The following is a 25,126-nucleotide window of genomic DNA, read 5'->3' on the forward strand; positions in this document are numbered from 1 at the left end:
TAGTTGAACCTTGCAACTGTACATCATCTTGCCCTATAACTATGGCATGCCTCAACCCTACCTTATAATCAGCACACGGAGAAAGTGAGGGGACGAGGATAGGAGCAGCGCCGGCCTGTTGATCCTTCCAGCACGATCATTACACAAGTTGACGGGGTTGTAATCACGAAAATGCTGATTAAGAATGTTAATTGTACGTAGTATCCTTCCTTCATTGCCGACGTCCACGATCACTGGACTCCTAATGAACCATCTGAACGTAGCTGTCGGAAACATTCCATCCCGCACGGAGTATACAAGAAATCTCCGTGTCGATCTCGCCGGCCCAGGTGGGTAATAGCAGGATAGAAGCCTATATCTTGCCAACCATCTGGCTGATATTCTCGGTTTGGGATTTTGGGCCTGTAGGGTGATCTCCTCTGCTGGAAGAGGATAAGCTACACTGAGTAGGAAAAACAAGCAACCTACGACTTCAGAATCTTAGTCCCCTCCAACACTGTCTGTACTAGCGCTTTTTAGCAGATTCAAGTCATGCCGCTTGAGGACGAGCCTGGTAAAGTGGCATTGACCTATGTCCGTTCGGGGGAAGCAAAGGCATTGCTTAAGGTGGCTTCGCAGGAGTTTCTCCTTCCAACGTCATCTCTTTCCTTCCGTAGCAACGACTAGGTTTGCACGAGTGTGTCAGAGCCCTAATATTGGAACAGTCCGCGCGATTGATGCTAACAAAACATTCAGAATGAATCGCGTGCCGATAGCTCGAAACGGAGGAGCAAGCACCAGTTCCCTGTACGTATGGAAAGTGTACCGTAGAACAAACCAACGTTTCCTGGGTCTTTTCTCCGCCGCGCCACAATAACTGGAAATAGATGTATGTGTGTGTGTGTGTGTGTATCATTGTACTGCATTGCAATCGAAGCTAATTACTTGGAGCGCCCGACAAGTAGCATCATGTTTATAAGTGCACTGTGTGTCGGACTTCATCGTGTTTGAAATATCGGCACACAAATCCGTATTTAATCATAAGTCGAGCAAGTCCTACCTGGCAGTAGAATGTTCGGAAGACAGAAACGCTACGGAGAAGGCTGCCGTCACCTGTTGAGCGTCTTGGGAGGAATCAATAATCATCGGTCTTTGGAGCACACATGTGAGTGGCTGTAGGGGGCTCAACAGGGTGGCTACGTGTAGGAGTGGATGTCGTTGACGCCCGAGCGCTGCAGAGTGTGGGTCACCTGATTATTACATAATCCGGACGGTGCCCTGTTCGCGGCGTCTCCACAAGGTTAGCTTATTAGCGGCCCCCGCGGTTGAAACGGACGACCACGCTTCTTTGTTTCAGCTGTGGCCCTGCACCGCCCTGCACATGCCCTTCAACCATTCCTATGGCTCACTCGAGCTGTCGGTGGCCTGCGAACCGCCGAGCTGCCAGTCAATCACGTCTCATTTATAAACCCCCCCTTGTGTTCACGCTGTCTTTGTACGTACGCTGTAAGCAAAGAGTAAAGACCAGCATTGCCGAATCAAAACGACGGCAGTCGAGCTGTTACTAGTATACGGGTACTCCCCCACCTTTGAGCACATCTCAGCCCCAGCCCCTCGTTTCGCTCTCCCTCACCTGACGGTTGACGTTCCATGGCTGCATCCAACCCCTGACCCAACCAGGACCCCAACCCAGCGTGTATGCATCCGCAAAGAGGCTCATCATTGTTCTTGCTTGGCTTGGGCGCTTGCGGCTCCGCGTCATCCCATCTTCTAGTGTGAACCATTGAAACAATCCCAGAAACGAGGCCAGCCGTTTCCCCCACCACACCCTCTCCGGGCCAACACCGCCGCTGCCACCCGCCGCTTGACTGAAATACTGCCGTGTTCTCGCACTTTGTTCCCCTCCATCTTCTTCCGCCGCCGCTACGCTAGGTGCATGCCCAGGAAACATCCTGCGCCACTCCTCTAGCCCCCCTTCCCATCCTGTCCTCCGTTTTCCGTCCTCCATCCTCTTCTTCAAGAAGAGAGCAGCTGCGCATTAGCCGGGGCCCAGGGTAAAGAAGAACAAAAGAGGCAAGCAGCCATGGCGATGCGTCCTTCCCTCTTCACACGCGGCCTCTCGGGGCTCTCGCAGAGCTCCGACCCTAACTCGCCGAGCGTCTCGTCCCCCGCCGAGCAGCGCGACGACGCCAAGCGCAACTTCCTCAAGGCCATGCGCCCGCTGCCCACGCAGCACTACTGGAACGTCTGGTTCGACCGCCAGGCCAAGGACCAGCAGTCCAAGACCAACAGCGAGGGCGAGTACCAGGCGCAGCTGGAGCAGCTGGGCACGCAGATCGAGAGCGTGCAGGACTTTTGGCGCTACTGCAACAACACACCCGTCGACCAGATCAAGATGCGCGAGAGCATCTACCTGTTCAAGGCCGGGTTCAAGCCCATCTGGGAGGACCGCCGCAACATCCTGGGCGGGAGTTGGACCTTCCGCGTGCCCAAGGCCAACGGGCCCGACGTGTGGACGCGGGTGCAGCTGTTGGCGATTGGGGAGAAGCTGCAGAGCGTGCTTGAAGAGGGTGTGTTCTTCTCTCCCAGCTCCCAATACTCATACATCGTTTTCCCGTTGCTGACGTCGGTATCCCGAAACAGGCGACCAAATCTGCGGAGTCGGCCTCTCGGTCCGCTTCAACTCGCATCTCATCTCCATCTGGCACCGCGACGCATCAAAACAAAAGTCGATCGACGCCATGCTCGAGTGCGTGCTCGAGGAGCTACCTGCCGAGCTGCGGCCCAAGCCGGACAACTACTTTTACAAGAAGCATTCGGACCACGCCGGCTTCAAGGTTCCCCCCGAACTGCAGGCCGTGATAGACTCGCAGAAGGCCAGGGAAGCTGCAGCAAAGGCGGCGGCTGAGCAGAAGGCTGCTGGCGGTGCTGCTTCTCAAGGGGCAGCGCCCGATATCGTCGAGGTGCCGCCTTCGGGTGACAAATGAGCATTTGACTTGGATATCTAGTTAGGATATAGGGGGAATTTTACGATGGCATCTGAGGTAATGTGGCAACACACTAGAGCAAGTTATTCATGGCGATCTGGGATAGGTTTGCATCTGCGGCGTTACATGTCAAGCGCCATGCAGTTGCGATGGCGTGTCTCCCGAGTTTTGCAGAGAATGGGTGTTCTAGCTAGAATACTCGGGCCTCCCGAGCCCCGCTTTCATCAAGTGTCGCTCGATGATTTGTATCTCTTATGAGCAGTCCGTCCGTGATGGCCACCTTAACACCGGAGGCTGTGTGGGGTTTATCTTCCGGAGATCATCAGTTGTGTCTCGCCTCCCACACCGTTCACTTGCCGGCAGTATTTCGCTTGCTAGAGGCTTATCTCTGCCACCAGCTCGTCCCGTATCGTCATAGTCCTCATCGGGTTTCGTAATAGTTCGGCCAGTTCGCCTCCCATCAGGCACTTAGCTGTCAATGACCCGTCTCGTCATGTCCATCGGCTCGACCCCTATCGGTCCGCCCCGTTCAGTCCTCCTCGGCCGCTTGCCGCCATCATGTTGCCGCTTGCCGCGTCCCCTGAATATCTGCCTATCACCATGACTTAAGACAGGCTATCCATCCCCACAAGACATCATGTCCGTCCGTCCTTCCTAGCGCCCGTGACTGATGTCCCAGCCTCAAGCAGCGGCAACTTCCATCAGACAACAGTTCACCGGGAGAGTATAAAATAGACCATCGTTCATGGCCATCATTGCCACCACAGCCACACCAATCCTCACCGCCAAACCCCCGCCCTCCGCATCACCTCATCAAATTCGTCCTTCCTCACCCCTCTGCCCACCCCTGCCCCGCCGTTCGCCTCCAGAATCATATCCCTCAACAGCTCCTCCGTCACGCCTTCTTCTTCCCCCTGCTTCAGCAGCGCCGCAACCCGCTTCAGATGTGTAAGCGTGATCGCCTCGGCCGCCTCTACACCACCATCAAGAGCACCAACACCACCACCGCCGCCGACAAATAAATTAAACGCCTCGTCCACCTCCTGCTGATGCGCCTCCTCGGTCCGCGACGCGTCGTTCCGCCGCGCGTGGAGCTGCAGCGCGCAGATGGCGAGGAAGGAGGGGTAGGTCGCAAAGCCTTCGTCTTCGGGGTCGAGGGCGGCGGTGAACTCGGAAAGCTGGGCGGGTGACGAGGGAGGGATGCCGAGGGCTCTGTGGTACCCCAAGGGAAAACGGCGGTATGAGCGGTTAGGTCTGAGGTGCCGCGCGAAAGAGAAAAAAAGAAAAGAAAAAAAAAGACGGAGGGAGATTTGGTGGGGGAAAAGCGAGGGGGAGGGGAGGGGAGAGGTGGGGAAGGGAAGGGGCTTTTACATCATGGCGCGGCGCACGTCGCCGATGGGGATGACGCCCTCTTTCTCGCCCTCCATCGGCTCCGAGAAGAGACTGAATGCCTCGCGGATCTCCGACTCTTCCTGCGCGCTGAGGTTGTGTTCCTTTGCGAGCTTCGAAGGGCGCGCCGACGAGGATGCGCCGGCGCCGGCTCCGGCTCGGCCTTGCGCGGGGCGACGTCGAGGCGGCTGCATTTGTTTTGTATTCGTGTTAGTGGAATGATGCCGTAGATGAATAGAGTCCGTTCGCGCTCGCGGAGGGGGATTGCGCTTACCATTGTCGTCGTCTCCGCTGGTGTTATTTTGCCGTGCCTCACTCGACTTGCAGGTCCTGGTCTTCGCGATCGCACGCGGTTGAGTGCATGACGAATTGGGTCGATTTGGCGAGTGGAGAATGTCTGTCTAACAGCTGCAAAAAAGGTGGGGCCTAGCTTGTCGCCAATCGAGCGCCTGGTCACGTGGCTTTATCTGCATAAAAAGGGTGCTCAGTGCAAAACTTTTGGAAAATCTCAGCGTTCTCGCAATACCAGTCTCGAGTTTGTCGTTGCTTTCGACAACACCAGCAGGCACGGGACGCCTGGTTAATGGTGCAGCTTGCCGCGCCCGCCCCCGTCTACTCCCTCTTCTTAGCCTGATCCTATCACAGGCAATCAAGCATTAAATCAAGAGGAGAGCGTGCTCATGGTAGGTTGGAAGCCCGCTGCTGATGTTATTGCCGGTCGTTTGGTTGCTTTGTGGCATTCATGTTTTCCGCGTATATCAAGTGTATCCCCATCGCTTCAAAATTTGCTAGAGCTTGTCGCCTTCATACAACCCCAGGGCGTGCAAGTGTGGACAGTGAAGCAAGAGCAGAAACCCCGTGTCTTCTTCGGACACGTCCCTGAGTTCACTACATCTCGGTTCTTCAAGAGTCTTGGTGGCATGGGCTCGTGGAGACATTTCAATTCATTGGTTGAGCTGCGAGTGTCCAGTATGACAACTATCGACGAGGTAGGAAGCTGAGGTGGTGCCCGGCTCAAAGTCCGTATTATAAGTTGGCCTTCTCTGTAGACACCTCCCTAATCCCAAGAATACCCAAATCAACCATGTGCTTCCAGAGTTGGGTGGTTCCTGACCAGGTCCAGGACGGCCAACTCACTTGAAGCTGTTCTTCATCTCACGCAGCTTGGTCATGATGGCAACGGGATCAGTCTCGCCGGTTGCTTTTTGGATTTCCGGGTCCTACTCTACCGTTAGCCGACACGGATACGAGCCGCTGCAGGGATCCCTTACCTGGGGCCTCATAAACACATTGTGCCGTTTCTCGTCGCCAATGGTGAACCTGCCCTGGGTCTCCTTGCAGTCCTGAGCAAAGGCGTCAAGCGCCTTCATAGCCTCGCTTTGAAGGACAGATAGGCCGAACTTGACATTGGACTTGGTGTATTCGTGGCCAGGCTTTGGGGGGAATCAGCATGGTTTATCGACACCGTAAGCGCCGCTCCCGTAACTCACGAAGACCCGAGTGTCGTCGGGAAGTGATGCCAATGTCACGTTCAGTGCTTTGTGCATCTCCTCTCCGGTGCCTTCGAAGAACCTGCCACACCCTAGCCCCGAAATTAGCAAATAGTGGCTGTCAAACCACAGAAGAAGGCAAGCACCCACCCCCGTGGAAAAGCGTATCCCCCGTAAACACAACCTTGTCGTCGCCGTCCTGCATAAAGAAGCAGATGCTGTCCTGAGTATGGCACGGCGTGTGCAGGGCCTTGACCGAGATGCTGCCAATATTGAACGTCTCGCCGTGCTTGGGGGTCCTGGTTACCTTCTGACAATCTTTCCCTCCAATTACCTCGAGGGGCTGGCCGAGCTCTGAGAGCTGTGGAAGTCAGGCATCGTAGTCGGTCAAGGCCTAGGGGAAGTACTCACGAGCTCCGCATTGCCACCGGCGTGGTCCCAATGGCTGTAGGAGATTAGATCGCTCACTCCTAGCACACCCGATAACCAGAAGATACTCACTGGTGGGTGTTAACAATAGCCGTGAGCTTGATCGACCCATCCTGGATGGCCTTCTTCAACACAGGAGCGACTCTGGCGCATAGGTGAGCACTGCTGCGGTTCAAACGTTGTATAGTGGAATCTTCTCACTCAGCCGGATGTGCTGGATCAATAATGACAGCATCTTTGCACTTGTCGTCAACGACAAGGTAGGCATAGTTGTCGCTCTTGCCCGCCCCTTCAAGTGCCGCCGTCAGTCCTTATTCCGGCCTGATGAGGAGTGGCCCAGTAATGACATACACATGGGAATCGACTGGATATGCATTGTGCGAGAAGAGGCAGGCTACGGGTTGCAATCAGCGTCGCGATCCTTGATCCGGGTCAAAATGTATGTAGCTTACAGTCGCAGCTAAACAATGGAGTCTTGGTTGAAAGAGGCGCCTTGCAGCAGCGAACGAGTACATGGGATGTGGAATTGGCTAACAAACGAGAATAAAATCAGAAAAGCACTAGAAACCCTCTTCAGTGAATCCGGGTCACGATAACCGCAGAAGGTGGGATGGTAACAGCGTGGTATGCAGGCAGGCCGTCGTGACGTTATCATTGGGCAAAGCCGCTGTTTAGCGGGCTTCATCTTAAGGGCCGATTCCACAAGCAGGAAGTCACATGACCACCCCTATTCTGACCCCCTGACAGTCCCGCGGGAGGGCAACGAAGTGTTGGTGCATTGGCTGGATGCCCCGGACATCTCGCATTCGATTATACCACACCAATAGGTTTGGACACCCAGGCGTCCTCCTCATACAGCGTCCAACCGGGCCTCTCCGAAGTTACGTCAACTTCTACGTCGACTTGTTCCATCGGTTCTTGTTCGTTCCCAACCTCATCCATCTTCTTCACCTCCTCCCACGCCTCGCCCAGCTCTGCCCTCACCCTCTCAATGTCCTTCGATAATTGCTCGTCTGCGGAGCTCGCATCCTCATCCATCTGATCCGGATCCCGCTCGCCCTCCAAAATTTCCCTCTCAAATGCCACCGCGCGGCGTAACAGCGCGATATTCCTCGTGCTCTCCGAGATAGACTGTAATGTTGCCAACACCACAGCTTCATCAAACCGCCTAATCTCCTCTTTCACCGTGTCATCCCCCTCTTCCATCTCAAGATACCGAACTAACAACTCCCGGCACCTGCTCTCCTCTTGGCTCACTCCATGACCCGCCTCATCGCCAGTGTAGGCACCGTTGTCGCTTCCCTCGCCGTCCACCCGAGGCAGGTCCGTCAACTGCCGCCAGTAATACTCCCAGATCCAATCCAGCGCCTTCCTCGCCGCGGCCCTCAGCCGGGTCAGACTCGGCAACTGCTCATGCGTCGCCTGGTGACGCAGCTCGACAAATGTCGCCGGCAGCCCCACGGACTTGGCCACGTCGTACATGGACATCTTGCGCTGCTTGTCCTGGTGCGAGTCAAGGAGGCCCGTCACGAATCTATCTCGGACACGAGCGGGCAAACAGCCCCGTCAGCGTTAACGTGAGAAAGAGAAAAAGGGGTGGGGCAGAGGTGGGAAAGATGAAAAGGAAAAGAAGAAAAAAAGAAGAGAGAGAAGAAAAAAAAAAAAAAAAAAAAAAAAAAACGAACCGGCTAAACGCCGCCGAATAGGCCGCTCGCACAGCGTATCCCTTCGAAGCTCTCGCCGAACCCGTTTCACCACCACCATCACAACGACCCTGAACCCCCCCCTCGGCAGCCACCACCCCGTCATCGCTCAGCATGGCGGCCGTCAACAGCGCCGTCGACTCGACCAGGTGCGGACACCCGCCGCGGTGCATCCACATGGACACGCGCGCGACGGCCTTTTGTTTCCCGTGTTTCTCCTCTTCCATGTTGCTCATCTCTCGTGCTGTGTTACCACCGCCGCCGCCGCCATGATAACGGAAGGTATTACTGCTAGTCCCGGGGTGAGAGTGCTCCGGGTAGAATTGTCCGCGCACGGCGAGCAGCTCACGCCGGTCGCGCCAGGGCGTGAAGACGTATTGTACCATTTATCCGTCGGGTTCTATCTCAATATTCCTTGATCTTGTGATGTATGGTGTTGTATTTCCGAGGATGGACGGTAAACGATATTCGAGTTGACTGAGATGAAGATGCTTGAGAGTGAAAGATCATAATATTGTCTACATGGTCCGTGCACTGTTAACAGAATCCCTGAGCGGTAAGCGCATATTTGTGTTAAAGGGACCTTCTGTGGTTTTCAAACATCATGATAATGTCCAAGGGGAGGCTGTAGTGATTGGTTCCGTGTGGCGTTTGCAGCGCCCCGAGCGAAATACCGAATCAAAATTAGTTACTGACACAAGTCATAAAAGAATTAGTGAGGTTGGCAGCCACAAGATGCGAGATGGCCAAATCCCTTTTTCTCTATACCCATTGCTCCTCTATTTTCGGACTGTGATCTATCTTCAGACCCCGGCTGGGTACTCTGCCGAAATGCATGTTCCTTCTTTTAGATACTTATTCCCCCTGGGCTTCCGAGAGTGTGTTCACCCGGATAGGACCGCTCACGAAATGGTCTTCTCAACCATGGTGATGCCATACTTGTCGTTCAGCTCCTTCATCAACGGCTCGTTGATCCTCGAGCTCATTGGCGCGAGGATGCCCTTATCGGAAATCTGCCCGCTCAGCACCTGCTTAGCGGCCACACCGCAGGGCACCCCGACCAGTTTGGCCATGGCCGAGTAGCCCTTGGGGTCACCGTACTCGCACAATGTCGAGGTGCGTGTCTCGCGTGAGCCGTCTTTGTGTTCAATCTCAAACTTGTGCTGCAGCATGACCAGGTCGCGCTCCCCCTCCTCGTACTGCATCTTTTTCTCGAGCGTCGCGCAGAGCGTGTCGAGTGCGTTGCCCTTGGGCGTGATCTGCTCGTCCGAGAACAACCCGATCCAGCGCAGCCCGGACAGAATGCGCTGCTTGTCCTCGTCCGACTCAAACGTGGCCTTGGCTAGGATGGTCGACTCGAGGTCGGCAGCCGACGACGAGGCGGCGCCGATGACGGCCTGCGTGGCCTCCTTCCAGGACACGGGGCGCGAGAGAATGTCGAGGGGCGCGTCCTCGAGGAAACCAATGTCAACGAGCACCTTGATGAACTGTGGGAAGCCCTGGTACCGCAGGGTGCCACGGACGACAGTCTGCGCCTCGGGGATGTTGTACCGCTCCTTGTAGGCCGTCGAGTCGCGATTCGGGTAGGCGACAAAGGCGAAGCCTGGGTAGATGAAGTAGGGCTTGGCCGTCTTCATCAGATCTTTTCCAGCCACCTCGACGACGGAACCGTCCTGCCACCACTTGCCTGCGTTGCGCAGTGCGAGCAGCACGCCCCGGGAAGACCACGAGAATTTGTAGCCAAGCGGGTTATCCGAGTCCTCCGGCGCCGGCAGCCCGCCACAGTAGGACAGAAAACTGAGGATCTTGCCGCCAGCCTGGTGGACCTCTTCGATGGTCTTGATTGCGTCTAGGAAGGATTAGTATCGGTATGCTCGGTTTATACTCTACTTGTATTCTTACATAGGTGGTCGATCCCTGGGTCTGTAGGAGAGCCAATTAGTTTGGGATGCGTATGCCAAGCGAGCTTGGAGAAAAAGGAGCATACCCAGACCGATCTCGTTCATGACGGTGATGCCGGCCGCCTTGGCCTCGGCATCGAGCTCGAGCATCGCGGGCGACACGTAGCTCGTCGTCACAACATTCTTCTTGTTGCGGATGGCCGACTTGATGACGGCGGCATGGAAAGTGTAGGGGATCAAGCTGATGACGAGGTCGTGCTTGGCCACCTCGGCGTCCAGCGCCTTGTCGTCGGTCACGTCAAGCGAAATGGGATGCGCCGACTTGACGCCTTTGGAGAGCTGTTTGGCAGAGGCCAGGGTCCGGCAGGCTGTTGTTGCATTACGCCCGGGTCAATGGGTGCACTGTGAGTGGAAGTGGAAGGCCCCGAGAGCTTGCATACCAACCGTCACCGAAATTCCGGCCTCGCTGAGGATGTCGAGAGTCGGCCGCGTCACAAAGCCCGCGCCGAGCATGAGCACCTTGCTAGAGGCGCAGAGTCACAAGGTTAGCTTCAACCTGCCGAAGTGACCATGACTTGCGGGTGGGGTGGGGCTGTTTACTGTTGGGACGCCATCTTGGGCAGTGGTGTTCCGTTGCCTAAATACGAGGCTTTGCCGAGGATTTGCTGATTCTCCTGAAAGAGCGGCTGCGGACAACGACACGTTGTTTTGGATTTGTGGTTTTTGCAGCTTGTCTCAACATCCAGTACGGGTTGCTTTCCTGAAACCCCGTTCCGATAACGGCCCAGAGTTTTGTGTGGTTGGCTTCAATGAGGGGTAATTTATGGCGGGGTAGCGAGTTGGAGGGGCTCAGGGGCGAGTGCGCTGCTTGTTGTACCTTAAGACACTCATGTACTTCCATCTCATAGCCGAAAAAGTATCCCGTCCTGGGTATGGCTCAACAAACGCACAAGGCCACGGCCTTCTGGTTCCAATAGTGCCCGAATGCATCTGTCGCTAGGTTCTCCTAAGCTGCGTACATGTAGACGGGTCAAGTCAATCACCGCGGATAACTGCGGAAGGACACTGAAACCATCCCCGGCTCAAACTCGGAGTTGCTTGTCAAAACGGCGCTGGACTAATTCAAGAGCTACACTATGCTGTTTTTTTGGTCTTTAGGTTGTAGCTATATCTACTTCTCGGGTCGTGAAACCCAAATGCCTTCCAATATATAGGCCGGATATCTCTCTAACGCCGGATGAGAGACGCCAATCCGAAAACCCATCCACTCTCCTTTGCCCATTTACTTTGCCCATATTCGTGACCGTGCCCGCGCTATGCTGTACCCAGTTCCTGTCTGCTGCGTCCATGCCATGTATCCAATCCAATCCGAAAACGCCATGCTTCCTATGTACATAAACACAGCCGAAGGGAGGAAAGGAAAAAAAAAAAAAAAAAAAAAAAAGGGCGAACTAATCGATGTAACCCACGCCAGCCACTCCATTCTGCCCATTCACTCGTCGTGCCCTTCGCCGTCAGCATCCGCATCGTCATCCGCATCCTCCTCGTCATCACTCGCAGGCGGCTCCCAAGCATCCTCCAGCTTCAGTCCAAGGCCCTTTCCTGTATCAGGGCAATCCTCCTCCTCTCGTGCACGTTCTGCATCCCTGCTACCCAACAACGAAAAGATGGCCGACCGATGCAGCATGTCTAGAGACGAGTCGCCGCCACTGGCAGTTCCTTTTCCATGGTCTGGAGCGTCGTACAAGCCCATGCCGTACAGGATTTCGCCGTCGGATTCGTCGTCACCGCCGTCGTCGACAATGACGGGTTGATATGCCGTCTCCTTCCGTCCTCTTGTTCCCGTCCCGTCGGGTGCTGCCGCGTCGCTTGAGATGATGCTGCACGCAAAGTCTTCGGGCGTGGGGGGTGCCGTGTGTCGGTCGAGTAGAGAGTTGCCGGGAGGAAACGACTCCCAGGCGAGGGAATCGTCGGTTAATTGGGGAGCGGGAAGATAGGCGAGTTCAGGCAGAGCGGCGGCCGGGTTGTAGTCGACGCAAGGGGAGGAGCGGAATGCGGCGGGGGCGTGTTGCTGCTCCGGCTGCTCCAGTTGTGTCGGCACAGGTTGGCTTAGGGGCGAGTAGACCGGCTGGGAACCGAAGCTCGAATATGGAAGCGAGAGCGGCGAGAAAGATTCTGTGGGTGACGCGTACCCCGAGTAGATTGCCGGGGTCGGCGGCAGGTGCTGTAGGCTCGCCAGAATATCGGCTTCGCTGTAGGTTGAGTATGGGTAGGCGAGCGTGCTGCTACCTTGCTGAGGGTAAAGCGGCTGTTGTGTGTGATAGTGCGGTGACGGGTGCCAACTGACGGGGCGTGCCGGTCTGGAATTCCGCTCGTAAAGGGGCTCGCTCGGGATCTCTGAAGCTGGGGTGGGCAGATATGTCGAGTCCACGGCAGGGGACACCAGCCTTCCCTGGAAACCATCACCGATCAGGGTCCTCCTCCGTGATTGCAGCGTCGATGACCTCGGGCTGTTGTTGGCACTGCCGGGCTTGGATATCCTCATGGCAGTGGGTACTCGTTGCTGCCCACTCGAGCCTCTCGAATATCGTTTTGTGTTCCCAACGAGCTGCCTCGAAATCTCGTTGAGCATTGTGTCGACCGTATAGGCACCGCTAGGAGCATGGTTATGAGGTACGCTAACAACGCTGGCGTTGAGCAGAGAATGCATCATCTTGATGGCAGCAAGTGCTTATTGGCAAGACATCCAACAGAAAAAGGTAGACGGAGAGATATGTGGTAGAGGATGGTACGAGATATCAGGCCGCGGCTGATATCGATCCAAGAGGGTGTCTTGAAGAGAGAGGGAGGGATGGTGACAGCAATATGTATATGGTCTCTGGAGAAAGGAATGAGGATCTCGTGAAAGGGGCGTGAAAACGGCAAGTGACCAAGAGCGAAATCAAACCTAGTTTGGGAAAGACGATCTGTCTGACCGGAGAAGGAGAGGATAATAGTTGCTGGTAGTGTACATGACGAGGAGCCTGGCTGCCGCTTTGGCGCGCCGGGTACGGGACTTGCGTGACAACGGAGCTTGTTCCATCACTTTGGCTCGCAAGGCCTGCGTCATATTGGCGCGCAGGGATTGTTTAGCCTGGCTGACCTTGGAGGGGGGGAGGTGAGGGTCTGATGAAAAGGTTTCGGGCCTCCTTGTCTGCACGACTTTGTCCCATGGAGCTGCACGGTCGGGGCTGCGTTGCTGAGTGAAAAGAGGGTCTGGGGACGGGGCCGCAGGGGCAAAGAGCCAAACCGCATTCCTCGCCGTTGGCTGTCCGTGGCTGGTTATGGGTGGTGGACATGGTAGGATTGGGGTGTCGGGGAACGGGTGGGCGGTCAAGCGGAGCCAGTGGGTGACGCGGGACGGAGAAAGACAGCTCTTCTTTTTTTTTTTTTTTTTTTCCTTTTTTTCCCTTTTGGTTTCCGGGACCCACGCGGTGACGGGCCTGAGCTAATGTTAGCCGGGCCAGGTTAGGTCGTGTGAGAGAAAGGCGCCAATGTCGAGCCCGCTGGCCGCGGTAATGGTCGAAAGCCCGGTGCCCGCCACGGCTTGGGACGAACCCTTGTCTTTGCCAGTTGCTTCCTTTCTCAGCATGTCAGAAGGAGCCGGCACGCACGCCAGCGTGTGCTCCAGTGGGTCCCATGGGAACAGACAGACCAAAACCCTGGCCCGCGTCTCACTGGCGGCTGAGTGGGGGGCAGGGTTGGTGCGGCCGGCCTCCAGGTACCTCCTGGATGTATCTCGGGTACGCACAACGATTGGCGGGATGGAGAGCGACGTTTGGGCCTCCGAGCAGAGCTGGGAAGGCACCATGTACTGTACACAGTACATACTCAGAAGGCTGGTGCTGGAACCTGCCAAGGCAGTGCCATTCTATGATCCGAGGGGTGATGGGTTGCATGCGCTGGACGACCTGCAGGAGGCGGAATGGAGAATCGAAACCAGATGTACCCGTGCGGGTCTCAAGCAAGCAAGCGGTACGGTAATTACCTTGGTCGGCCTCGCTCTTTCAGATGTTCGACTGTGGAAGCGGCTTGGGTCCCCACGCGTATGCCCGCCATCTGCGACCAAGCAGGGAGCCCTAGCACAATGCCCTGGGGGGTGGATTGACAGGGTCTGACTCGAAGCCCTCCATCAGAGATCGGCCAGGCTGGCTGATGGGTGGGGGGGGGGGTGGGTGAAGAAGACGACCGAGGAGGTGGTGTGAGCGGATGCGAGCGCAGCTGTTTCGAACCGCCGCGAGTGAGTGATGGCCGCATGTCTCAATGTTCCACTGGCTGAAGGAGCTTGATCAGGCACAGGAGTACTGTACAAAGCACCTGCCTTCCGACTGGTCGCTCTGCGCCGCGTAGTGGACACACACCACTGGCACGATACCTAGGGCGACAAGCGTTCCTGTTGAATCTCGTTCAGAACTCGCTTCTTCGCCCATGTCTGAGCCACAGAACACCAACAGCAAGCAAGCCTCGGGCCCGGCCTTACTATGAACTGCGTGTTGGATGGCACATTCCTAGATTGGCCTGGCACGACCCGAGTGGTTCGCCAGAATCCCATAACTTGCCCATGGCTGCCATGGCTGGCCGATCTCAACAGCTCCGGTTAAGTGACTGGGGTCTCGCTGGATTCGAAGCGAGCTGGTTCTGGTGACTCCTTTCTGTGATGGTGTCTCGGCGAGGTGCGTGTTGAGGTATCGGCTCCGCGGCTGAGGCTGACGGGAATTAAGAGAATGGGAAAAGGAAACGCCGAACAGTCGCCGGTCGATGCACATGGAGATCAGGTAACATGCGACTTTGGCAGGCCACTGCCTCTTTGGAACAGGCCGGACGGGTTCTTGCCGGGTTCTCTGGTTGATGTTAGGTTGCTGGGACACAAGCGCGGCTAGCAGAGCCTTGGGCTTCATGTGATTATTCGAGGGGTTGTTTGGGGTGCCTGGGCAAGGGATGTTGTAACCCGCTGTAATTTCAACATGAGTACCTATGGAAAAGTTCTGGGTAATTAAGGTACTGCCCATGCAACGTTAGCCAAGGTACACTGGGTGCAAGAGGTACCTCAGGAAGAAGGAGCGGTCAATGCGTAGCCGAGTACCCGACGGATAACTGCTTACTATGTTACAGTCCATTGAAGCGACTTGCTTGCCTAGGCGTTCAATGCAAGACCCTGTTATGTGTAAATACAAGCGCTGGGATGAATGCACAGGTACCTGCGCACCCCGCTCAGGTGCTAACCACTCATAATTACAGGCAGATTGTCGGGCATCTCGAGGTACATCTGGAGAGTGAGGTACTTTATTTCGCCTTACAGCAGTACCTTTCCGTGCGTGGCATGCCCGCCCAACGTCGTGCGCGTCCCACTGATGCCACTCCACAGCCAGCCGAGATCCCACTATCAAGATCGTACCCTTTCCCCACGACTTGCCTAATTGGCCGAGATGGAGCGAATCTTCCTCGAAATTCCTCCCACCTCACGTTCTGTTCGAGGACACCTAGTTAAAGCGTCACGCACCTTACGGCCTAATGTTCCGCGAAGGACAACCAATGAATCGACATATTCGCTGCAGCAAACCTTCTCGGTGGTGCGGGCACAAGCTGTAACTTCGCTTCTTTTCTTTTTCTTTTTTTTTTTATCTATTTATTTATTATTATTATTGTTATTATTATTATTTTCAAAGTGTTCGTTGATCTTCGCTAATTACCTACTGCCCCGCTCACAGTCGCTTGGAGCAAGGGCTGTACGTGTACGCAAGGTATAGAGTAGTACTTGCGAACCACACCGAAGGACGGACTGCGCTTTGCCGATCCGCCATCCATTCAAACATGGATTTGCATAGCCCGACTCAATGATGCCCACATCAAACAGCAGAGACCCCAGCGACCATGAGCTGCGCAAGCCGAAACATGATTCGCCGCAAGGGACGCCGAGGATGGGACTAGCATCCACCTCACTGAACCAGAAAGTTTGGCACTTGTAGTGCGGTACTTCCGTACACTATTTCAGTCCCCACAGCCTATTGGGCCAAGTCGCGAATGCAGCCGCGTTCTGCGCATGCCGCCTGCCGTGACGACTTCAGCCTCCTGTTCGCTGCCCGGCCAAAACCGTCTTCTCCCACCTCATCAACGGACCGCACCTTGCATGATACGCGGTCGAGTCAGCAAATAAGTGCTATTTCCACCTCGGATGGTTAATGGCCAGCACATCTTTGCCGCTGTCTCTCGGGGCTACGTCGCTCGAGTTTGGGAAGTTCACCTGTGTCGAATCATGGTTTGATTGCCTCGGGGCCATGGCTGTTTGCCGATCAGTATCCCGCGGTCGCCCATTCCATGGAGATGGGCTCGCTGGCCTCGAATGGCGTTGTTGGTGGGGCTTGTATCAGAACTGGCAACCACACAGTAGGGAAGAATTTGGATGTACTGGGCAAGTACAGCCGTCCCTTTTGACCTACTGTGGGAGCACAATTGCCCCGAGCCTCCGCGACAAGGCTAATACCTGGAGTGATTCTTGCGGGGCGTGGCTGATTGGGAGTACATAGTACGTAACGTGTGGAGTGAAGAGTACATGCATTCCTTGTCAGACAACCCTCCACATCTGTTTGGGCCGTCGTTGACTGCTGGAAAGCCGGTCTGTTACATGGACACGATTCGAAGCACAACTCGGGATTAAAGATTCGGCGATCCTTCCTGAAGATCAAAAAAAGCGCCTACGTGCTCCGTAACATTACTTGTAGGGCATCGATAAAAGACGCCTGTACCGTACCGGGTCACTCCAAGGTGGGGACAGCACTGGGATCTGATCAACCTCTCCGAGCGCGTTTTGGTACGAGGCGCTAGCCGGGGTTCAACCGTTCGGTCGGCAAAGTCTCATTGACCCAAAAAGGCATCCAGAACACTGAACACCCGTATTTCCCAAGTCACAGGTCCCCACACGGAGGGCGACAGGGTCCAAGTCTTCTGCTGAAGCACGAGCCGCACTATTGCAATGCAACCTGATAGCAAGGAGCGCTGCCGGGACGTTGTGGTGGCGTCCGTAAATCTTCCATGATCCCTGTCCCGGATGCAGTTCCTTGGGAAGTCAAACCAAGGGCCATCATTCCATTCATTGGGCGGGGCCGACACCGAGAGAACCCTGTTTGCATCCTGTCATCACGCTGAGAGATCCACCCTTAGGACCCATGCCCGAAGCTGTTTCCAGCCCGCCATGCTCCCATTGCGCGCTGCTTAGCGGCTAGTCTTCTTCCGACTCCTTCACGAGCCGGCGCCGGCATCCCTTGTGGCTCATTTGCCGCATCGCATCCCCTGTGAGGATTGGCGATCGATGTTCCGCTCATTGGGAGCGGTTTACTAGGTATGCGTGCCGCATGAGACCACTAGAGAGTTGGCACGCAACCTCTTCCCAGACCATCATGACTCGTCCGGGACATTGATGCCCGAGCGAGCTGAGGTTTGGACAACGTTAAAACCTACACAGTAGCGGTTTCCCGGCATGCAAACGCCCACTGACCAGGCCGCAGGTGTAGCCTATTTTTTGCTCCTGCGGGGGCAGACGCGGTATGGATATCACTTGGTACACCGTATATACACTATACGACGGCTCCCGTATGTGGAAGGATCGTCACCGACAGCTGATAGGGCGGCGAATCCAGTGAGATTGACAAGGTGGCACACCCTGAATAACCGCCATGATGAATGCACGGATGGACACTTCTGTACTAGGCGGTAATTACAACATTGCCCCCTGATGAAGCTGGCCTCGAAAGGACCCGGTCCCTCTCGTTGCGGGAGCTGACGGCACCTGGGGCAAAGTCATGAAGGCTACCGTTGGCCGACTTTCGCGCCGGATCATCTGGGAGGACTGCCATACTTGGAGGCCCGTCAAAAGACATGTGTAGCTCGTTTCATCATGACAGCTCCTTCCAAGCCGGCCGCAACCATCTACTTGGTGGTCTCATTTTTGCGGCTGTTCTTAACAAGCCTCATAGAGGGCCAAACTGGACCCACGGACGGCTTCCTTGCGACATTGTGGGGACGCAACCCTTTTCACCGGTTGGTTACCCTCAATGCACGGCACGCAGCCATCTCCAAGGTTGTTTCTTCGTCGTGTAGTTGCATGCCCATGTCTCGATATTGCGGTACCTGTGTGGCAGAAGTGCTGCAATGGCATGGTATGCCCGCCACCCAATAACTACCGATAGTCGCGTTTCTGGCAGGGTGCCGTCCAAGGGGCTGGTTCAATCTGGGCGAGGTGTCTTGGCCCTTGGTCCACCCGGCCGAAGTTCCAAGCAAATGTGTTGGCGAAGGCCGAGGCACCGCAGCACGCGAATAAAGCCATCATCAACTGGCCGGCCCGGCCACGCAAGAAGGGAGGGCGAGACGGCACAGTTACATGCCCGCCTTCCCTCACAACGGCAGTAGGTCCGTGACAGGGGACCCGGGTCTCCTAATATGTTTAGTGCACTACCTGCCTTACCTGACCTGGTGCAGGGGGGTGTTGTTTCTGAGCCCTGTGGACTGCGCCCTTGCGCCTCCCACAAGTAACTCTGACCGCGCCAGCAGCGCAGGCCCCGGCCTCGGAATTCGCACGAACTAAGGACGCTAGCCGCCCCGTGACCCGTTAATTCCATGGCCCCGAAACATGGGACTGCCATTTCGCCAACCGACGACGGCACACTCGCCCGTCCAACCTACCTTTCGGTGACCATGTAATTTATGCGGGGCGCTGCAACAAACCTCTCAAAGTGCATGTTCTTTGCGGCGGAGGCAGCACCCTCGGCCCTCGCAAACTTCAGGCCTTCCATTCCCAAGAACGGCCGATCCGCTGCATCGTCCGTCCCGCTAATTGAACTTGCTCACGCACACCCAACACCCCACACCCCACAGCCCGTGGCACGAAAGTGGACAACAAAAAAAAAAAAAAAAAAAAAAAGGAAAGTCGCCGAGAACGTCAGGGCGGCGCACCCATGCCTTCCCATGTTCCCGTTCCACTTTCCACTGCGGCAGGCCATCCAGAAGAGGAACGGCAACAAGCCTGCATGTTTGTTTCTTCGTCCCCAGCCCTCTTGTCGTACTGCTGCTCCGCTCCGCCTCTGTGCGCTCGCACGCTGCTCTTCCGTCATGTCGCGCGCGCCTGCCTTCCACTGGCTGCGGATACCTCTTGCCTCTGCATATGACTTGTCGCTCTCGAAAGCGACTGTAGTGGCGCCCTCCTATCGTGGCTAACACGGCGACCGAGTGTCGAGCCGATTGCGACGATCCGGATACCGAAGGGACAGGCGCACGACGCGTCTTAATCTGGCTGCTTTGGCGCAACACGGGGCATGGGTTTTACAGTGCCTGCTCAACCCTCCTCTACAGGCTAAACCCTCTGGCGCGCCGCTTGTTGCGGCATGGTTTGGAACGAGGCGCGAGAAGGTTCTTCTCCCTTTCCGGCCGTGTGACGTACTACGTAATCATGCCGTCTTCCCCCGAGGAAACAAGACAATTTTCCGTGCAACACAAATAGTGGGCTCTGGGCTGGCGCATCGGCCCATATGCTCAGCCAGCACACCCACTGTCGCTCCGCTAGCAGGTATTCACCGCTTTTTTTCCTGCTGCCCGCTCGAGAGACACGGGTTTGCATTCATTAGGCGATCCTGTGGGCGGGTTACTTTCGGCCCTCACGTTGCCTGCTCGCTCGTCAGAGTTCTGGGCCCTCCACTTTGCCAGACATTGGAACCCCGCCGCGGGGAAAGCTTCCGGACAGATGATCACGAGAGAGCTGTCAGATTTCCCTTTCTCCCTTTCCACCTTTTCGCAACTCAACAGATTCACCCCTGTCCACCTGCTGCCTCCCAGAGAAGGTCGGCTGGCTCTCTCCACGTCATCACGAGGACACATGCTCGGTACAGAAGATGTCGACACACGCCACAGCGGCTGCCCCCCCAGAGAAAACTGCAGCACGCTAGGATACCAATCCTGCAAAGCCCTCTCTCTGGACCTTTCTGGTGGCCAGTCCCACGGCGAACGCCAACTTTGCATCTCTGCTCCAGGCTTCAACATGCAGCCCGTACAGCATCCCAGCAATAAACGTATCACCCGCGCCGATAGTGCTGGCGACATTGAGCTGTTAGCGCAATGGACATGGAGCCTCGGCAAGCATTGACGTATGACCGCGACATTCCGACGGGACGCAAAATGCGATATGGGTTGCAATTGGCGCGGTCTCGCCCTCTGGCCATGTCCCTTTCCACCTCTCCCCAAGCTCCTGTAGGTGTGCCATTCTCCACCTGCAGCAAAACGCAAATCCTCAATCCCCACCAGCATGAGGCATCAAATGAACGATAACAACTTACTCTACCACTGAGATTGTCTCCCCGGATGATGTTGCAGGATGATGAATGTATTCGCCACTAGGCAGCGAGAGCGCCCCGGCACCAAGTGCTCCCCAAGTGCAGAGCATGAAAGAGCTAAGTGTATATTGTCAGGACGTTTGTGTCTACAGCCACAATAGTATCTGCACTAATGGATAGTGGACACTTACGCTCTCGATGATGCCGCCTCAGCCCTCAGACAAGCCTCCGGGCCGGCGTGTCCTTGGCTCTGGTGCGTGATTCAGCAACGGGACTCGCAACTGGTCCGTGAAAACCGTATTGCGTCGGCGTTGCACAAGAATGTCAACTTACTTCAGCCCAAGTCCTCGAGTAAAAGACGACATCGGCCTCGGCAGCGAGCTCAGCAAGCCCTTCCCGGTTAGGCTTCTCGACTTCAACGCTGATCGTGCTGCCAGGCATGGCTTGGCGGATGTGCCGGATGCATCTCAGCGTCGTCTCCGGGATTCGGCCCTTGAACAAGTCAACCATGGCACACTCCCGTAGCCGGGAAACCCGGATTCTTGGCTGCCCATGATGCGGCGCACCTCAAAATGCCACCAGCACTCATCCCCGTAGTCTGTAAAGGTCTCGACGATCTTTTCGAACTCGCCGGCACTCATTTCCGGAAGGTCATTAAAGTTCACAATGGTCCGGCTGCCCGTTTCACCGCTGCGGATGATGTAACTGCTCGCCGCTTGCTCATGTCCCTCCCGGTAGAAGCAGTGACTAAAGTCTACGGCGGTGTCGGAACCATCACCGCCAAAGGACGTCAGGATCTTGCGCGTAGCAGCCGCATGGGCGTCAGGCAGGCACGACACCAGGTGCAGTGCGATCCGGAGTTTGTGCGGGCCGGCAGACACGAGCTGCTGAAGGACTTGGAGGGAGTTGGGGCAATTTCCTCCGCGTCGCACCTGTACTGCCGTTGCCCGTAGTTTGGAGTCTTCTTCGGGAAAATGAGGAACGCTGGAAACATGTCCGTGCTGTGAGTTACATGATGCATAACCCCGCGGTCGTCGTAATCGTTGCTGGAAGGCGAAACGAAGAGGCCATACTCACGTTAGGATCGTGTCTAGGTAACAGGCGCCTACGAGGATAATGTGCTTCATCTCGCTGCTTTTTTCATGAGACTCTTCAAACCCAACACGACCACGGGCTTTGTCCCACACAATCGGCCGTCTAGGGGCTAGAGTGGTGGCTTTGCCTTGGGGTAGCCCGATTGAGATCGTCTTGTCTGATGAGGCTGCATCGGTGTCAGCATCGGAGGAGGCAAAAGTTACACATCAGATACTCTAGGCTTAATCTTGTCGAACCCCTTCCCCCTCTCCCTTCCCCTCCCCCCCTCCTCCCCTCATCCTTCTTTTTCCCTTCCGCTCTAAAATCTATATAGACCTCTCCGCAACCGTAATATGCAACCAGGGAGTAGTTTATGTCCCGGTTTGGGCACACACTTCCGCGGCCGAGGATCCTTTGGTAGTGAGTGTGTGACTTACATGCTGTATAAATGAGGCGTGAAAATAATTGAGGTGATGAGAAGCAGGCGGCCCGACTCGATGCTTATTACAGAGTCATAAGTGAGACTGAGAGAGATGAGACGCCTGCGGAGCTTCCTCGGGGTTATTTTCCTAATGGCACCCGAGGTACCTACCTGAGATCGGGAACAAAGACGCCGAAGGGGTCTGCTCGGTAAGGTAAACTAGGAAGGGATCGTACTCCGCGGTATCTGCCCCGCTATGACGCAGTGCAAGGCGACTGGAAGGTACCCTACCGGAACTCGCCGTTTTGTCGTCACCACCTGCTCCGCCCCTCACCATGATCTATCGTTACCGCAGAACAATAATGTGTCAGCCCACCATCGTCTGCCGAAGCAGCGAGACGTTTATCACGGTTTCGGGGATTGGATGACGGCAATTTAGCGAACAGAAAGACTTGGCTTTGGACCATCTTTGAGATCAGCCTTCCGGCAGGCACGATGGCTGATATCACCGACTCGCACAGGCGAGTTTCGTTCGAGGAATCGGCGAGCGACGAAGATCGAAATTCCGTCGAGGTAAACCCACGCTTCTGTCGAACCCGCATACCCTTAGGTGCTAAATGTTCGCCGTGATAGGTCGTCTTTGATCCAGCAAACCCCTACCGCCGCAAGTGTTCCCTGATCGGAAGTGAATCAATTCCCCCCCACCTCCGCCGGGCAATCCCGCCACCACACAAGACAGAATGTCTCGTCCACCAATTCCTCGCCAACCAGCAGCGATCAAGGCAATCACACCCTCAACACACAGCACCTGATGGCGACGGCCACCGGCACCATGACTCCTCGCCCAACATCCACCGCATCCGCCACCACGAAGACGGCACATCAACCTGCCAAGCGGACGACATCTCGTCCGAAGCCGGTCTCGACCGCCCAGTCGACCCCAAAGACATAAAAAGCAACAGCGACGGCAACACCAGCGCCAGTAACCCGCAATCCGCCCGCCCCCGGTTCACCACCACCCTCAAGCACACCGTCAGCGCCAGGGACATTGACAGCAACGCCAGCAATGAAAATGCTGGCGACTTGAGCAGCAGCACATGTGGACAGGCCGACGAGAAGCAATGGCGCGCCGAAATGATGTCGGCCCGGACGCCGTCGCAGCTCGGCGCCCGCTCCGCGTCAGCCGACGCCCCTAACAGCAGGCTTCTCACGAAGAAGCAGCTGAGCGAGATGGCGTGGGGGGTCAGGGAGCTCAGCCGGCGGCTGGGCAGCATGAGGCTCAGGTTCCGGGTCAAGAGCATCTTCTTGCTGACAAAGATATACGACCCCGAGCTGATCGTCAAGACGAGAGAGCTGTGCAGGTGGTTGCTGGATAGGGAGAGGGAGGTGCGATACACCATCTATGTGGACCGCGAGCTCAAAGAGAATAAGCGGTTCGATGTGGCCGGGCTGGTGGAGGAGGTGAGGAGGGATTACGTCGCCAGCGGAGAGGTCTCGGAGGAGGCGAGTTGGGATGTGGCCAAGAGGCTGCGGTATTGGGATGAGGGGATGTGCAGGGCCCGGCCGCATACGTTTGACTTTGTGGTTACCCTGGGCGGCGATGGGACCGTGCTCTATGCCAGTTGGCTGTTTCAGCGGATCGTGCCGCCCGTGTTGAGCTTTGCGCTTGGGAGCCTCGGGTTTCTGACAAAGTTTGATTTTGACGACTACAAAAAGACGTTGACAAACGCCTTCAATGAGGGGGTGACGGTCAGTTTGAGGTTGAGGTTTGAGGCAACGATCATGAGGAGTCAGAAAACGAGGTCGATGTTGACGGATGACGGCGAGCATGTTGAGAGTACGGAGGAGGGCAAGGAGGCCGAAGGGGGGAGCGGCGCGATAGAGCAGCCGAGGGATTTGGTGGAGGAGCTGATTGGGGAGGAGAAGGACGATGAACATACACATTGGCCGGACGGGACATACGAGGTGCTGAATGAGGTTGTGGTGGACAGGGGACCGAACCCAAGTGAGCCCCCATCCGTTTTCCTCCCCCGAAACTCTACTCACTCGCTAATGCTCCACTCCAGCAATGTCGAACATCGAGATCTTCGGTGACGACGAGCATTTCACGTCTGTCTCGGCCGACGGTATCTGCGTCAGCACACCGACGGGCTCTACGGCCTACAACCTCGCCGCTGGCGGCTCCCTGTGCCACCCGGAGAACCCAGTCATGCTGGTCACGTCGATCTGTGCGCATACGCTCTCCTTCCGGCCCGTCATCCTGCCCGACACAATCGTGCTACGCATCGGTGTGCCGTACGACGCGCGCGCTAGCTCGTGGGCGAGCTTCGACGGCAGGGAACGTGTCGAGCTGAGGCCCGGCGACTATGTCACCGTCAGCGCCAGCCGGTATCCATTTGCCTGCGTTCAACCCCACGGGAGGAGGAGCGAGGACTGGATTAACAGTATCAGCGCTAAACTAGGGTGGAATACGAGGCAGAGGCAGAAGGCTTTCAAGGAGTGGGAGAAGTAACCACAAGCGGGGGTGTCACGGGAGGGGAAAAGGCGTCAAACAAGAGGAGTTCAAGACGTTGTTAACCACTTAGATACCCTAGATAGATCACCGGGTTATGAAACCCAGATTTCGAGGCGGTATCATGTCTCGGGTCTTTGGGATACTGGCCGCAACCAGAGCCCCTGCTAGAGAACCAGCCAATGAGTTCAGGGCGCGTGTGTAGCTAGACAAACAGGCGTTGTAAAAGGCTTCGACGCCCTGGGTCCCTCTATTATTGATAGACCTGCGATATCACGAATAAGTTCTCATCTGTAGGTAAAGGAGTGTATGACTGAGCACAAAGCTATCGCGGAATTGATAGGCTGGTAAATCTTCTGCCATCACCTTTATCCTACTTCCCAGACCTGAGAAACACAGAGCATCAGGGATTTTAGCCGTGTCGTCGTCTATCATGGACTAACCATATGCTGTTGGATATCGTATGGAATGGTATGTTTTCCTGACCTACGCAGGAACACGATTGAGAAACCGAAAACGCGGGGAAAGAAAAGGGCTGTGTTGAAGCTCAGAATGAGACGTCGGAGTTCCGTTGTCCTACCCAGGCCAGAAAGGGAATTGTGGAGGGTTGACAATCTATTCAAGGAAGCTGCGCTTGCACTTAGTGAGACGTATCAATGCTTGGACGCTCGTTGCTCGTTAATTAGGGTATGGAGTTGGGGAAGAGGTTTAGTTTGTAGCGTGTAAAGCAGGCAATCATACCCAGCGTTGGGTGATAGCAGCAGACGTTGCTTGTCCAAGGACGAAACATTCTCGACGCGTGTTAGGTGTAGATTTGTTCCGTTCAGGCCCAGCCTGGGTGCCGTTTCTTCACGGGTGCACGTGAAACTCTAGCGTAGCACAAGGC

General features: G+C 55.9%; 8 protein-coding genes across 8 annotated transcripts; 2 read left to right on the forward strand and 6 right to left on the reverse strand.

The window, feature by feature from the left end:
- Window positions 1–2,062: 2,062 nt before the first annotated feature.
- Window positions 2,063–2,966, forward strand: MFIFM68171_04361 (Eukaryotic translation initiation factor 4E-4; the record flags this gene model as incomplete). Its single annotated transcript, XM_071059781.1, has 2 exons — window positions 2,063–2,549; window positions 2,623–2,966. The coding sequence occupies 2 exons, from the start codon at window positions 2,063–2,065 to the stop codon at window positions 2,964–2,966; spliced, it is 831 nt and encodes a 276-aa protein (XP_070915882.1).
- Window positions 2,967–3,745: 779 nt separating this feature from the next.
- MFIFM68171_04362 (Calmodulin) lies at window positions 3,746–4,549 on the reverse strand (the record flags this gene model as incomplete). The annotated part of the gene is made up of 2 exons (XM_071059782.1): window positions 3,746–4,178; window positions 4,338–4,549. 2 exons carry the CDS (start codon window positions 4,547–4,549, stop codon window positions 3,746–3,748), a joined length of 645 nt encoding a protein of 214 aa, XP_070915883.1.
- Window positions 4,550–5,488: 939 nt separating this feature from the next.
- GLO2 (Cytoplasmic glyoxalase II) lies at window positions 5,489–6,650 on the reverse strand (the record flags this gene model as incomplete). The annotated part of the gene is made up of 8 exons (XM_071059783.1): window positions 5,489–5,575; window positions 5,627–5,788; window positions 5,846–5,937; window positions 5,996–6,206; window positions 6,257–6,290; window positions 6,347–6,418; window positions 6,476–6,563; window positions 6,626–6,650. The coding sequence occupies 8 exons, from the start codon at window positions 6,648–6,650 to the stop codon at window positions 5,489–5,491; spliced, it is 771 nt and encodes a 256-aa protein (XP_070915884.1).
- A 434-nt stretch (window positions 6,651–7,084) lies between these two features.
- LAS1 (rRNA-processing protein las1) lies at window positions 7,085–8,363 on the reverse strand (the record flags this gene model as incomplete). The annotated part of the gene is made up of 2 exons (XM_071059784.1): window positions 7,085–7,808; window positions 7,960–8,363. 2 exons carry the CDS (start codon window positions 8,361–8,363, stop codon window positions 7,085–7,087), a joined length of 1,128 nt encoding a protein of 375 aa, XP_070915885.1.
- Window positions 8,364–8,879: 516 nt separating this feature from the next.
- LYS9 (saccharopine dehydrogenase (NADP+, L-glutamate-forming)) lies at window positions 8,880–10,391 on the reverse strand (the record flags this gene model as incomplete). The annotated part of the gene is made up of 4 exons (XM_071059785.1): window positions 8,880–9,826; window positions 9,880–9,900; window positions 9,965–10,246; window positions 10,319–10,391. The coding sequence occupies 4 exons, from the start codon at window positions 10,389–10,391 to the stop codon at window positions 8,880–8,882; spliced, it is 1,323 nt and encodes a 440-aa protein (XP_070915886.1).
- Window positions 10,392–11,370: 979 nt separating this feature from the next.
- On the reverse strand, window positions 11,371–12,591 carry MFIFM68171_04366 (uncharacterized protein; the record flags this gene model as incomplete). The annotated part of the gene is made up of 1 exon (XM_071059786.1): window positions 11,371–12,591. The coding sequence occupies one exon, from the start codon at window positions 12,589–12,591 to the stop codon at window positions 11,371–11,373; it is 1,221 nt and encodes a 406-aa protein (XP_070915887.1).
- Window positions 12,592–19,845: 7,254 nt separating this feature from the next.
- On the reverse strand, window positions 19,846–21,360 carry MFIFM68171_04367 (Carbohydrate kinase PfkB domain-containing protein; the record flags this gene model as incomplete). Its single annotated transcript, XM_071059787.1, has 6 exons — window positions 19,846–19,993; window positions 20,237–20,350; window positions 20,425–20,483; window positions 20,567–20,725; window positions 20,800–21,217; window positions 21,311–21,360. The coding sequence occupies 6 exons, from the start codon at window positions 21,358–21,360 to the stop codon at window positions 19,846–19,848; spliced, it is 948 nt and encodes a 315-aa protein (XP_070915888.1).
- An 863-nt stretch (window positions 21,361–22,223) lies between these two features.
- Window positions 22,224–24,240, forward strand: MFIFM68171_04368 (UTR1 (Associated with ferric reductase activity); the record flags this gene model as incomplete). Its single annotated transcript, XM_071059788.1, has 3 exons — window positions 22,224–22,301; window positions 22,362–23,733; window positions 23,795–24,240. 3 exons carry the CDS (start codon window positions 22,224–22,226, stop codon window positions 24,238–24,240), a joined length of 1,896 nt encoding a protein of 631 aa, XP_070915889.1.
- Window positions 24,241–25,126: the final 886 nt, after the last annotated feature.

Source organism: Madurella fahalii (assembly GCF_045866475.1).
Source record: "Madurella fahalii IFM 68171 DNA, scaffold_2, whole genome shotgun sequence".
Lineage (NCBI taxonomy): Eukaryota > Fungi > Ascomycota > Sordariomycetes > Sordariales > Madurella > Madurella fahalii.